The 12,273-nt window shown below is 40.9% G+C and overlaps 1 protein-coding gene across 4 annotated transcripts in view; it reads right to left on the bottom strand.

Moving 5' to 3' along the window:
- The window catches only part of TMEM62 (transmembrane protein 62), a 34,534-nt gene extending 26,556 nt beyond the window's left edge, over positions 1 to 7,978 (bottom strand). The window contains exons 1-4 of one of the 4 annotated variants that reach the window (XM_030842893.2): positions 7,487 to 7,978; positions 7,103 to 7,214; positions 5,802 to 5,939; positions 3,525 to 3,570 (exon numbers count right to left, since the gene is read on the bottom strand). In XM_030842893.2, the coding sequence (XP_030698753.1) occupies positions 3,525 to 3,570; positions 5,802 to 5,939; positions 7,103 to 7,214; positions 7,487 to 7,666 (476 nt within the window). In that variant the 5' untranslated portion in view covers positions 7,667 to 7,978. The remainder of the gene's footprint in view (positions 1 to 3,524; positions 3,571 to 5,801; positions 5,940 to 7,102; positions 7,215 to 7,486) is intronic. The other 3 variants (XM_030842894.2, XM_030842899.3, XM_030842901.3) reach the window with 3 other exon arrangements.
- Positions 7,979 to 12,273: the final 4,295 nt, after the last annotated feature.

Below are 12,273 nucleotides of genomic sequence, written 5' to 3' on the forward strand. Positions count from 1 at the left end.
GTGAAAGAAAGTATAGATTATATTTGGAGCATACCTTTATTATTCAAATGTCAGAACATTATAAGAAAATATCTAAGTGTCTTATATGATGTTTTACCTAAGAGCACATATGAAAAAAATACAAATAAACTTCTGAAATTTAATGTGCTATCAGGGAGCTATTTTTAAGCAACAGCCAACAAATATATCATAAATAAATATATTACCATAGATATTACAATTAATAGTCAATTAGCTCCTCTTGGTATATTTTGAATTTCTCTTTCAGGGTTTTTTCCTCATTAAGATTTGTATTTATATTTTTCCTGCTTAGTTTGTTTTCAGAGTTTTTCTTCAGGATCTTATAATCTTACATATGTTGTTTTCTTTCCTACATTTTTGACATATTAAAATCCAACTATCTAAAATAAAATCCAACTACTTGAAAGCAGAGGTTAAAATATACAATAGTTTTTGAATTCTGGATTTTGGCATCTCTGAGTCATTGTAGAGATCAAGATTTAACCTTAAGATTTTTTTCCTTCCAGTTGATATTTCTGTAATGTCTATATCTCTAGCAAAATGTCACATATTAAATCCGGATAAAGTTTAGGTGGTTAGAAACAAAAATATAAAGGTAAGAAACTTTAAAGTGACTAATAATTTTACCTTCCCAATAACTAATCAGTCCCTAAGTCCTATTGATTCTTTGAAAATGTCTGTTAAGCCCATTCCCACAGTCGCCATCAAAGATACAAACAGTTAATAAGAAGTGAAAGATTTTCATCACTGTCCTTTTCCTTCCTCACATTAACAAAAGAGGACAACCTCCTCTTCCAAGTTAAGGTGACTCTAGTTATATGTTAACCAATGCTTTTTGACCTACCATCCTCAAATTCATGTCACCATCCCCACATCCATGACCCTTTTTCAGACAGGTATGTCTTATATTCATTTCAGGCCTTTTCCTTATGATGGTTAGACTGCTGCAGGATTCTTCTATTTGGTCTACACAACTCTAATCTCTCTCTTTTTCTTTTTATCCCTATCCCTATTTTGTTGTGTGTCTGCCCTTTATAAAATACTATTTTCATTGTTACTTATCTCCTTAGGAACCTATACTGGATTATAAACTATTACCCATCACATCTAAATTTTTGTGCTTGTCACTTGTCACTTGACACCTCCATAAATTGGCTCTGCACTATCTACCCAGTGTCACACCAATCCTCAATATGAACCTTTATTCTGGTGATAGCAGTTTCCTTACTGCCCCCCAAAAGCTCATTCCAGCTTTCTTAATGTATTTTTAAATTTTTAAAATTTATTTATTTGGTTGCATCGGGTCTTCATTGTGGCACGCAGGATCTTCGTTGCAGCATGTGGGATCTTTCAGTTGCAACATGCAGGATCTTTTAGTTGTGGCATGCAACTAAAGCTCTGTTTACACTAATCCTTTCAAAATATACCCCTCAGAATTTCTTACTTCTCCAAATGCTACCCATCTTTTTTAAGACTGGACACAATTTTCACTTCTTTTACAAAGTCTTCTCTAACTTGCAGCTAGTAGATAAGTAAGTTCTAGAGATCTAAAGCACAGTATAGTACTTATAGTCAACAATACTGTATTATAAACTTCAAAGTTGCTAACAGACCAGACCTTAATTGTTCTCACCACAAAAAAAGAAACAGTAACTGTGTCACTTGTGATAGGGTTATTAGCTAACCCTATGGTGACAGTCATATTGCAATATATAAATGTATCACATGAACACACTGTATACCTTAAACTTACACAATGTTATATGTCAATTATATCTCAATAAAAAATAAAAAATAAAGGCTGCTCTATGTTCACCCCATGCTAACCTCTGCCTTTTCTGATTTCTCATAGTGATAATTAAGTGTAATAAATAATCTAGGGCTTCCCTGGTGGCACAGTGGTTGAGAGTCCGCCTGCTAATGCAGGGGACACAGGTTCGTGCCCCGGTCCGGGAGGATCCCACATGACGCGGAGCGGCTGGGCCCATGAGCCATGGCCGCTGAGCCTGCGCATCTGGAGCCTGTGCTCCACAATGGGAGAGGCCACAACAGTGAGAGGCCTGCGTACCGCAAAAAAAAATAAAATAAAATAAAAATAAAAAATAAAAAAATAAATAATCTAGCATTTCACAGCCATTCCTTCATGGATTTTTTTTTTCACGTTCTTTTCTAATTGTTTCCTGAACAATTTTTATCTCCCTTAGCTAGACTTACTTGAAGCTAGAGGCCATATTTTTTAATATTAGCTCTTGTATCTCTCACACTATCCAACTAATTATAGGCTCTTAAGACTTGCTACTTGACGGACTGACAGTGTAAAACAAAGCTACTGAATACCCTGGAACAGAAAGTGAAATTACAGCCAAAAGAAGAATTCCAATATAGTAAAACTAGAGAATGGGCTTTCTAACTTAAATATCCTTTCGTATTCATTGCCTTTTTCATATTCATGCACATAAAATTTTTTTTAATATTTGTATGACATACTGGACAAAGCAGCAAGGGGTGAACAACTGGGCTCTTCGGCCACCCCAGAGGCTAAGAGAATCAGTATCTCAGCATTATTAAAATCCACAGTACTCTGGTTGACAAGCTCTGATCTAAACGATTTATTCTGTGCATCAATGGCAAAAAAAAAAAAAGTCTTATAGAATATTAAAAGTACCATTAGTCGACAAAAAGCATTAAAGTATATGAAATAAAAAGAATAAAAGGGGGCTTCCCTGGTGGCACAGTGATTGAGAGTCCGCCTGCCGATGCAGGGGACACGGGTTCGTGCCCCGGTCTGGGAAGATCCCACATGCCGCAGAGCGGCTGGGCCCGTGAGCCATGGCCGCTGAGCCTGCGTGTCCGGAGCCTGTGCTCCGCAACGGGAGAGGCCACAACAGTGAGAGGCCCGTGTACTGCAAAAAAAAAAAAAAAAGAATAAAAGGGACTTCCATGGTGGTGCAGTGGTTAAGAATACGCCTGCCAATGCAGGGGACATGGGTTCGATCCCTGGTCCAGGAAGATCCCACATGCCATGGAGCAACTAAGCCCGTGCACCACAGCTACTGAGCCTGCACTCTAGAGCCCATGAGCCACAACTGCTGAGCCCGTGAGCCACAACTGCTGAGCCTGCATGCCACAACTATTGAAGCCCGTGTGTCTAGAGCCCATGCTCCACAACAAGAGAGGCCACTGCAATGAGAAGCCCACGCATTGCAATGACGAGTAGCCCCTGCTCACTGCAACTAGAGAGAGCCCTCATGCAGCAACGAAGACCCAATGCAGCCAAAAATAAATAAATATCTTTTTAAAAAAGTATAAAAAGAAAGAAGAGGTCCAAGCAAACAAACAAAAGTGAATCACCAAAATAATAATAATAAACTAAAAGGCTCCTTTTCTAAATTACCAGAGGTTCTTTTCTCTGTTAAAAAATGTTTTCACCCATTCAGTGAATTGATTGCACTCTCCCTGTAACAGACTCTACATGGTGGTCTGTCGTCTGTTCATTACAGTACCTGTAATAATTCTCAACACTCTCCAGACTTGGAATGTTGAATGCATCTAATTAAAAAGAAAAGAGCAAACATCATCTATATTAAAAAGAAAAATGCAAACATATTAATGACTAAAGAAAAATGACAATTCTTTCAATAACACTTTAGATGATAGATGCCAATTAATTAGATTGGCATTTAATTTTTAAAACTTGATAATAGAATTCAGGTTATCTGGAAACTTATCTAAAGCACATAGTATACTGAAGAACAATAAATATTTTGAATTATGTACTACTCAGAATAAATCAATTTGAAGTTATAAGACTGGACCACTGTTGCTGCTGTTTTAATTGTGTGATTCTGGAAGCCAGGAAGGACTGGATTCATGCCTGATATATGGATCCATGTCATGGGCTTCTAAACAGCAGATGACTTTGATAACACGGCCAAAGCCCCTCTTTTTAAATCTTAAAAAAGATTCAGTAACAAAGAAGTTATATAATGGTAAGGGAAAAGGTTAAGGACATCATAGAATACTTATCTGGAAATATAATAATTTCATAGAGCTTGATTGCTTGGTTGCAATAGGCTAAAATTGTTTATCAGCTTTGACTTCCAAGAATCCACAACATTTCTAATAACCTTAGAAAGTAAGCTGAAAGCTCAATTTAGGCCAAAAGAAATATTATTGTATATATAATCCTCTTGCTAAGAGAACAATTCTGTTAGAGTTAAATCTTCTTTTTTTTTTTGGCTACACTGCATGGCTTGTGGGATCTCAGTTTCTGAATCAGGGATTGAATCCAGGCCACGGCAGTGAAGTGCCGAATACTAACATTTAGACCACCAAAGAACTCCCTATTATAGTTAAATCTTAATAAAGATTTATATATATATATATATACACACGCACACACACACATATATACCATAAGCATTTATGCCTATACAAGTCAAATTAAATGATTATGAACTCCAAAGGACTATACAAATCATTTAATCACAAAACTCCATTTGATATTTGTTACTTTAAATATATCAGTAGTTTGGCTTGGAACACTTTTTTAATATACACAGATTTGCTTTTATTGCAAAAGAATTTGACTTGTACCCTTAATTAAGATCAGGGAAAAAAGGGAATGTAAACATACCAGAGAAAGTTGTAAGCCAGAATCCTATTTTTAATTTATAATTTCTAGCTGCTTTGTAAGAACTATAGTTGACCCTTGAACAACACAGGTTTGAACTATGTCAATCCACTTATATGCAGAGTTTTTTCAATACATACATACTATAGTACTACATAGATCCTTGGCTGGTTGAATCTGCAGATGCATAGGGCCGACTGTAAAGTTATATCCGAATTTTTGACTGCTTGGGAGTCAGTGCCCCTAACCCCCACGTTCTTCAAGGGTCAACTGTTTTTATAAAGAGGGATTTTTCGATCTAACCAATAGCTGTGTATTTCACCAGATAGAATTTTAAAAGATAGCTTTTTAAAAAATATATAAATAGGTACTCATCAGCAATGAATAATCAAGTGAAGCAAACAAATGAAATACTTAAGTAACCAATAAGAAAGTCAACCTTTATGAAACAAACAGCTCTACCATCAGGACTCTTGGAAAACAGTTCAATTCCTTATTAACACAACAATCATAGTCTAAAAAATGGGAAGGGGTTATCCATTTCTCTCTCCATGCATATTGGAATATATTTGTAATTTTAATTTTTAAATATATATACAGCAAAATTCAATCTTTGTGATGTACAGTTCTATGGATTTTGACAAATGCATAGTCACGTATCTACCACCACAATCAACATACAGAACAGTTCTATTACCCCGCAAAATTATCTCATGATGCCTCTTTTTAGTCAGCCTCTCCCTCCATCTTCAACCCTTTGCAACCACAGATTGTTCTCTGTCTATAGTTTTGCCTTTTCTTGAATGTCATATAAATGGAATTATACAGTAATGTAGACTTATGGGTTTGGCTTCTTTCACTTAGCAAAATTATATCTTTTTAAACATCCATCTGCATGGATTTTGCTATATGCTTTTCTTCCATGTAAAGAAGAAAGAAACCATACCAGTTTCCCCCTCAAGGTCTAACAGTGACATCTGAAGTTTTAAAATCACATATTATCATTGAATTTCACAGTTGTGGCCTTTAGTATACTTAAGCTTATGTTACAATGTCCCATTTTGTAATTTTACAATTTAAATTGGAGAATCTAGGCTCCTGAAGGAAAAAAATCTAGTCTTAATTATAACTGGGACTTGACTCTTACCATGATTTCCTTTGATATCGAGCCACTTGGTTTTTTCCATGACCCTTGTCTTCTTCAGAATACCCTGGTAAATTTGCCATTCTGCCTCCTGCTGCCTAGATCCCAAATTTTCCTTTGTTTTGGCGTCTGTCAGGTCTCCTGTAGGTTTACATAAGAATTGAATGACAATGCAAAATAAAGCTGGGCTGGGGGTTCAATTTTTTTTTTAATGCACACTGAAGAACAAAGATATTTAAAGTACTCAACATGTATTAGCATAACCACTTATGAATCCATCTCTGTCCAAAGCAAGCCATTGAAAACAAGATTCTCAGCACGGGCTTTATTTGTTTCTTATAGGTTAGCAAGTGCCTATTTAACTTCCTGTGATATTAGAAATAGGTTGTGAAAAATGTATCTTTAAAGGGAGCAGTACAAAATGCATCTTGAGACTCTGATGAAATGAAAACTCTTTAATAAGAAATTCCAACACTTTGGGAAGGTGTAAATATCTATGGTAACCTTATTTTCCAAACCCCAAATCAGGATATGTGATCTGACCAAGTATTATTTTTACGGCAAGAAACAATCTGGAAGGTGTAGTTTGGAAAATGAAATACCAAAATTTCTGGGAAACTAGACAGACATTTGAAATTGAGATTGTCCATAAAATGAGGACTCCATCATATCAGCAGAGGTGTTTCAGTAAGGTGGGTGAAAGATGAATCCCCCAAGAGCCGGGATAGATGCTCCTTTAGCTTCTTCTCCAACACAGTTGGGAGCAAAGGGTTTGCGGTTTGAACACTCTAGGGAACCAAGTCACAGAAGTACCAAAGGATGGAAAAAAAAAAAGTGTCCTGAGTTACCTGAAGCCTCAAACAACTGACAATATAAGATTAATACTGTAAGGAAAATGGAAAAGTTAAGAAAAAAAAAAGAAGAAGAGGAAGAGGAGGAGGAGCAGAACTTTTCATTTCTGGTTAAAGGGCTTTCTCTAAGTCTCTCTCAAATCCAGAGCTGCAATAACAACGACAACAAAAAACAGATAACAGACGGCAGACGGAACACTAACGCGAGAATCATGAGCCTTGCTTCCACCGCTTGGCCAAAACCTTGCTATGGCAAGTCATTTAGCCCGGATCTTGACTCAGTTATCCATAGACAAAGGAAATTATAATATCCTATCTCCTCTACAGGAGGAGGACTCACCTGAGGCTGTAGCTAAAGTTCCCCTAACGTCCCCAAATTAAAAGGCTGCAGCCCTGTTTTCATTCTACCATCCGGACCACAGAACAACATGACAGCACGGCAATCCTCCCTACCTGTTGCTAGGACGAGAGCTGGTTGAATGATGTCAATAGTTTCAGAACAGAACTTCTCTAAGTCTACAGCTCTGCCTGGATCGCGAAACCTGCTCAGGTGAATGTCGGATATCTGCCGAAAGCAGGTGTTAAACAGAGATATCTGAGTCAGGAGGAGGCAGCACGAACAGAGACCCAGCGGCTCTCTCCGGCGGAAGTAAAAGGCAAAGACGCAGTGCATCAACGAAACCCCCAGGGAAGGACGGAGCACCAACCCCCTCTCCCCCAGCCCAGAGTGTGGGCCCAAACAGGGGCGGGTCGCGACCCCGCGTTAACTGATGGCGTCTCACCGCGCGGCGCCAGCTCTGCACCCACCCAGCCCCCGCCTGAGCTCCGCTGCGTCACCTGCAGACCCCAGAAGATGTTGCTGGCTCCGAGGCCCGGCGCAGGGTGCGGGCTCCGGGGGGTGCGGGGCTGGGGCAGTGGCGAGGGCGGCCCAGCCAGGCCGTAGTGCTCCAAGAGCACTGCCGCCAAGGCCGCGGCCGCCAGCCCGGCGACCACCCTGACGGCCAGCGCTGCGACCATTCCGCCCGCCGGGGCGCGGCACGCGAGTGCGGGGCCGGGTCAGGGACCGGCCGGGACCGAGCGGTGCCCACCGGGAGCTGCTTTGGTCGCACTTCCGGACTCTATGGTCGCGGGGCCTACGGCGCCGGTCTGGCCAGCCGGCGCTGGCACCTGCGCCTGGCTGTGTACCTGCAAGCCGCCCGCGGCTCTGGGCTCGGTTTGCTAATGCAATGCAGGTAAGAAAAAAAAACCTTGACACCCCCTCCCCGCCCCCAGCGCCACTAGCAGTAGCCTTGGGGTGGCAGGGAAGGAGCCCGGGTCTGGGAGGCGGAGGCTAGCGTCCTGACTCCGCCTTAGTCAATCATGCCGGACCTCGGTGATCGGTTTCCTTGCAAACCAGAGTTAATTCCTACCGAGCGTACTTCACAGGGTTGTTGTGAGAATCAAAGTATGTATGAGGACGCCTTTTAAAAATTGCTGCACACATGTGGCAGGTGGCTTTCTCTGGTTCCTTCTGATTATTAACAAAGTCGCTCCGTAGGTTTTCTATAGATTTAATCCGTATGTTTTGTGAAAGTTGTTTTTTCCTAAAACTGATTTCATGTGCACTTGGTTGCATAATAGTCTAATACGGTGGTGTGCCATTCATTTAATACATTTTAAAATACTTCCTATGGGCCAGGTACAAGAGAAGAATTACATTAGGGTCCTGCCCTTAATTTATCTAACCATTCCCTTATTGTTGAACTTTTGGATTGTTTATTATGTTCTGAATAAACATGTTTGAATAAACATGTTTTGAAAAATATTCTGGGTAAACATATTTCTGTTCTCAATAAACAGTTTTATATGAATACAGCCCCCTTCTTAACCCCTTTTTGAGTTATTTTATTGGGCTGTGTTGCCAGTATTTAAGTTATGCCTATTTCAATTCATTAAATTTTTTTTAGTACTTTTGAAATTCAAGACATTGATCTAAGCAGAAAACATAAAGAAACATAATGGTAAGTAGCTAAAAAGTTCACTATCTTAGAAGTTTATGTAGCAGAGAGAAATACATAAATGAGGTTGAGAAGAACATGCCATTTTGCTACAAGTGACATTGAGATATAAAATGCTAGAGGAAGGTTAAAACCTGGAGAGATCACTTCTTTGGAGAGACTCTGGAAAAGTTTAATTAAGGAGGTGGCATATAAAGAATGGATAGTATTTCTGAGTGGCAGAGATTGGGGGCAGGATGGGGAGAAGCACTTTCCACCAGGACCTAACAACATGAACCAGAGCATTAAGGTGAGAAAACGCAGGTCATGTTGAAGAGACAGTGAGAGTCTTCCTTATCCAGGGGTTGGGCATCTGTGGATTCAACCAACCCATGGGGGTGTGGAAGCTGCAGATACAGAGGGCCAAATTTGGGACTTGGGCACCCAGTGGTTTTGGCAGTTGGGTGGTGGGGGGTGGAAGGTGGGGACAGACTCCTGGAACTGAAACAGGAGGGAAGGGGGCAGGGCACAACCTTTAAAAGAATGACATAGATGTTGAGGATACAACAAAAACTGGTTAGAATCACTAGGTCCAAGATGGCGGGAGATTTAACTTCCAGTAGACCTTGAGCCTCATTATATGCTCATTGTAATACATTAGCATGCTAAATGACACACCGCACCCACAGGCGCCATAACAGTTCCGAGGCTGACCATAAAAGGCCAAAAAGTGGGCAGAGGCCCAATTCCTGGAAATCCCTGCCTTTCCCCCAAAATAAGTTGAAATAATCCTCCCACTCATTAGCCTATGAAATTACCCAGCCCATAAAAAACTAACCATGCCGTATTTCGGGGCCACTCCCACTTTCTGAGAGGCACTACATTTCATTCTGTCTTTGGAGTGTGTTTCTCCCATGGCCACTCTCACCTTCTGATATGGACCGCATTCTGTCTATGGAACGTGTATCTCTCTAAATAAACCTGCTTTCACTTTTCTATGGCTTACTCTTGAATTCTTTCCTGTGCAAAGCCAAGGACCCTCACTTGGCAGCCAGTCCCACAGACTCACTCAAGACCTGGGACATGACCCTCTTCTTGTGCCCCCCTTTTTTTTTTCCTGCAACAGAAAGCCTCTATAAATGCCAAGAGTGAAGATAGATCTGGCAATGGCATAGGGAACCAATTAAACAGAGGGATGTGGCAGAGAGTCCTGTTAAGAGAATACTGCACTAATCCTGTGTTACGATCTGAATATGTCCCCACAAAATTCATATGTTGATAGTATTTGGAGGTAGGGGCTTTGGGCTCCAACCTCCTGAATGGGATTAGTGCCTTTATGAAAGAGACCCTAGAAAGATCCCTGGCCCCTTGCACCATGTGAGGATGAGGCAGGAGATAGGTGTACCCCAGGCTGAGCAGCTGGAGTTTGTCCCCTGTGGGGGGACAGTAGCAGAGAGGAGCTGAGCCCTGCCCAGATAAAAGATAAAGAGACCACATATTTCTCATTCTCGAAGTCAAGGAGACCTTCCCAACTACACATGTGCAGAAAGGCTCCTTGGAGGTCAAAAAGGGAGTGACGTCAACCTACCCATAGGTCTCTTCGCTAGAATCCATCTTGGCTAAGAGATGTGCATGTGTGCACACATGGGAGGACCCTGAGATAAACCAAATAGGGACTCAGAACCAGGCAGAGCAAGATGATTGGCCAGAGGAAACCCAGAACAAATGCCCCATATAAGTGATTCAAACTACCACGAGGGCACAACTCTCTCTCTGCGACTGCCCATGTGTGTCTATTCACAGGTACTCTTTTTCCTCCTAATAAACACTTTACTTGTTTCACTACTTTCTGTCTCCTGGGGAAATTGATTTCTACAAAGCCAAGGGCCAGGGCCTTGTCACTACATTGCAATGTAAATAGCAGTGAGAGTTTTCTTTCTTCTTCTCCTGAGAGCAAGGAAAACAAAGGGAACAGCAAACAAGCTAGAGAAGAAACATAACCTGGCCTGAAAGAGTTAATCACTCCTTGTTTTACTTTAACTGTCACTAATTTGTAGTAACTAGATTTGTACTTTACAAAGCTAATCTCACTCCCTGACACTATGTAATTTACATTTGACACCTATCACCCCTAACTCTGTGTGAGTTACATCTTCACACAGGATGCCTGTCACCCCCTAACCTTATTACCTCCAAGCACTTACATTCTATATGCCCCTGGTAACAAATCACTCCCTGTAGTTTTTGCATTTCAGAAACAAGGTCACCGGCCAATAAACCAGAGGCAAACAGACACAATTACCAGCCTGCAGGACCTCAATTACCCGACAGCCTGACGCCAGCTATGGCTGTTTTGAAATAATGCAAAGGAAAGGAAGAATGCAAGACTTTCACTACTTTGATCCTCATCTTGTACCCCGGACTGCGAGCCCCACATATAAAATCTTACCTGATTCCCAAGGAGTGGGGGGACACAGTTCTTGAGACACTAGCCTGCTGTGTCTTCCCTTCAGCCTGGCAGAAAAATAAAGCCATCTCTCTCTTTCTCCAAAATCCCTGTCTCCATATTTCTGTTCAGCATCAGTGCACAGGGAAGCCGACATTTCAGCAACAGCTGGACACTGTCCCTGGTGGTCTATTGGCTAGGATTCAGCTCTCTAACTGACACGGCCTGACTTCAGTCTCTGGATGAGGAAACAAAATCCTGCTTCAAGCCACTACAGGCCTAGGCCACCCAAGATCAAGGACACAGCAAGAAGTCAGCAGTCTGCAACCTGGAAGAGTGTCTTCACCAGAACCTGACCACACTGGCACCCTGATCTTACACTTCCAGCCTACAGAACAGTGAGAAATAAATTTCTGTTATTTACAAACCACCCAGTCTGTGATATTCTGTTATAGCAGCCTGAATGGACTAAGATATCCAGGTGGTGGGTAATTACAAAGGCCTGAAGTAGGAAGGTGGAAGAGTGTGACATTGAGATTAGAAAGGAAGGATTGTAAAGACAGAGACTACAGAATTTGACAGCTGATTGGATATTTGAAGGAAGAACAAAAGATAGCTGAAAGTTAGTATAAAATTTGGAACTCTAATGATGAAAAAAACTAGGGCTATAGTGTATGTGTAGAGACCATTGTCCACATGAATAAAGTTTTTGGTTTTGTCTAATACTGTGCCACTAAAAAACATCTGGATGAATATCTTTAAAGCAAATTTGGAAGATATGGTTGAGATAATCTGATTTAAAACACAGGCAATGTAGCATATAAAAAATGCATTTGAAGAGGTTTTGGAGGAACCTACCTCAAAGATATGAAAATCATTTTCCAGAAATGGAATACAACAAGAAGCCATGTGATAGATGATAGGAACAGACTTGCTGTAAAGACATCTTGGACAGAGAAACATGGTTTAAAGTCACAAAGGCCAGCAGTTTGAATTTCAGACACTGAATTGTAACCAAGCTGCTTCACCCAAGGTGCTCAAAGTGAAACAGATCAGAACCCTATGGGGCCATCCCTCCTTTCTGTGTCCCCCATCTCTTGTTTGTAGGAGATGGGCTTCATTCAGCCTCCTTAACCTTCCCTAAGTTCCAAAGGGCAGGTTCAAACAGTTGCTAATCAGGGAAGTGAAGGGATACAGAGACA

Source organism: Globicephala melas, chromosome 2 (genome assembly GCF_963455315.2).
Source record: "Globicephala melas chromosome 2, mGloMel1.2, whole genome shotgun sequence".
Taxonomy (NCBI): Eukaryota; Metazoa; Chordata; class Mammalia; order Artiodactyla; family Delphinidae; genus Globicephala; species Globicephala melas.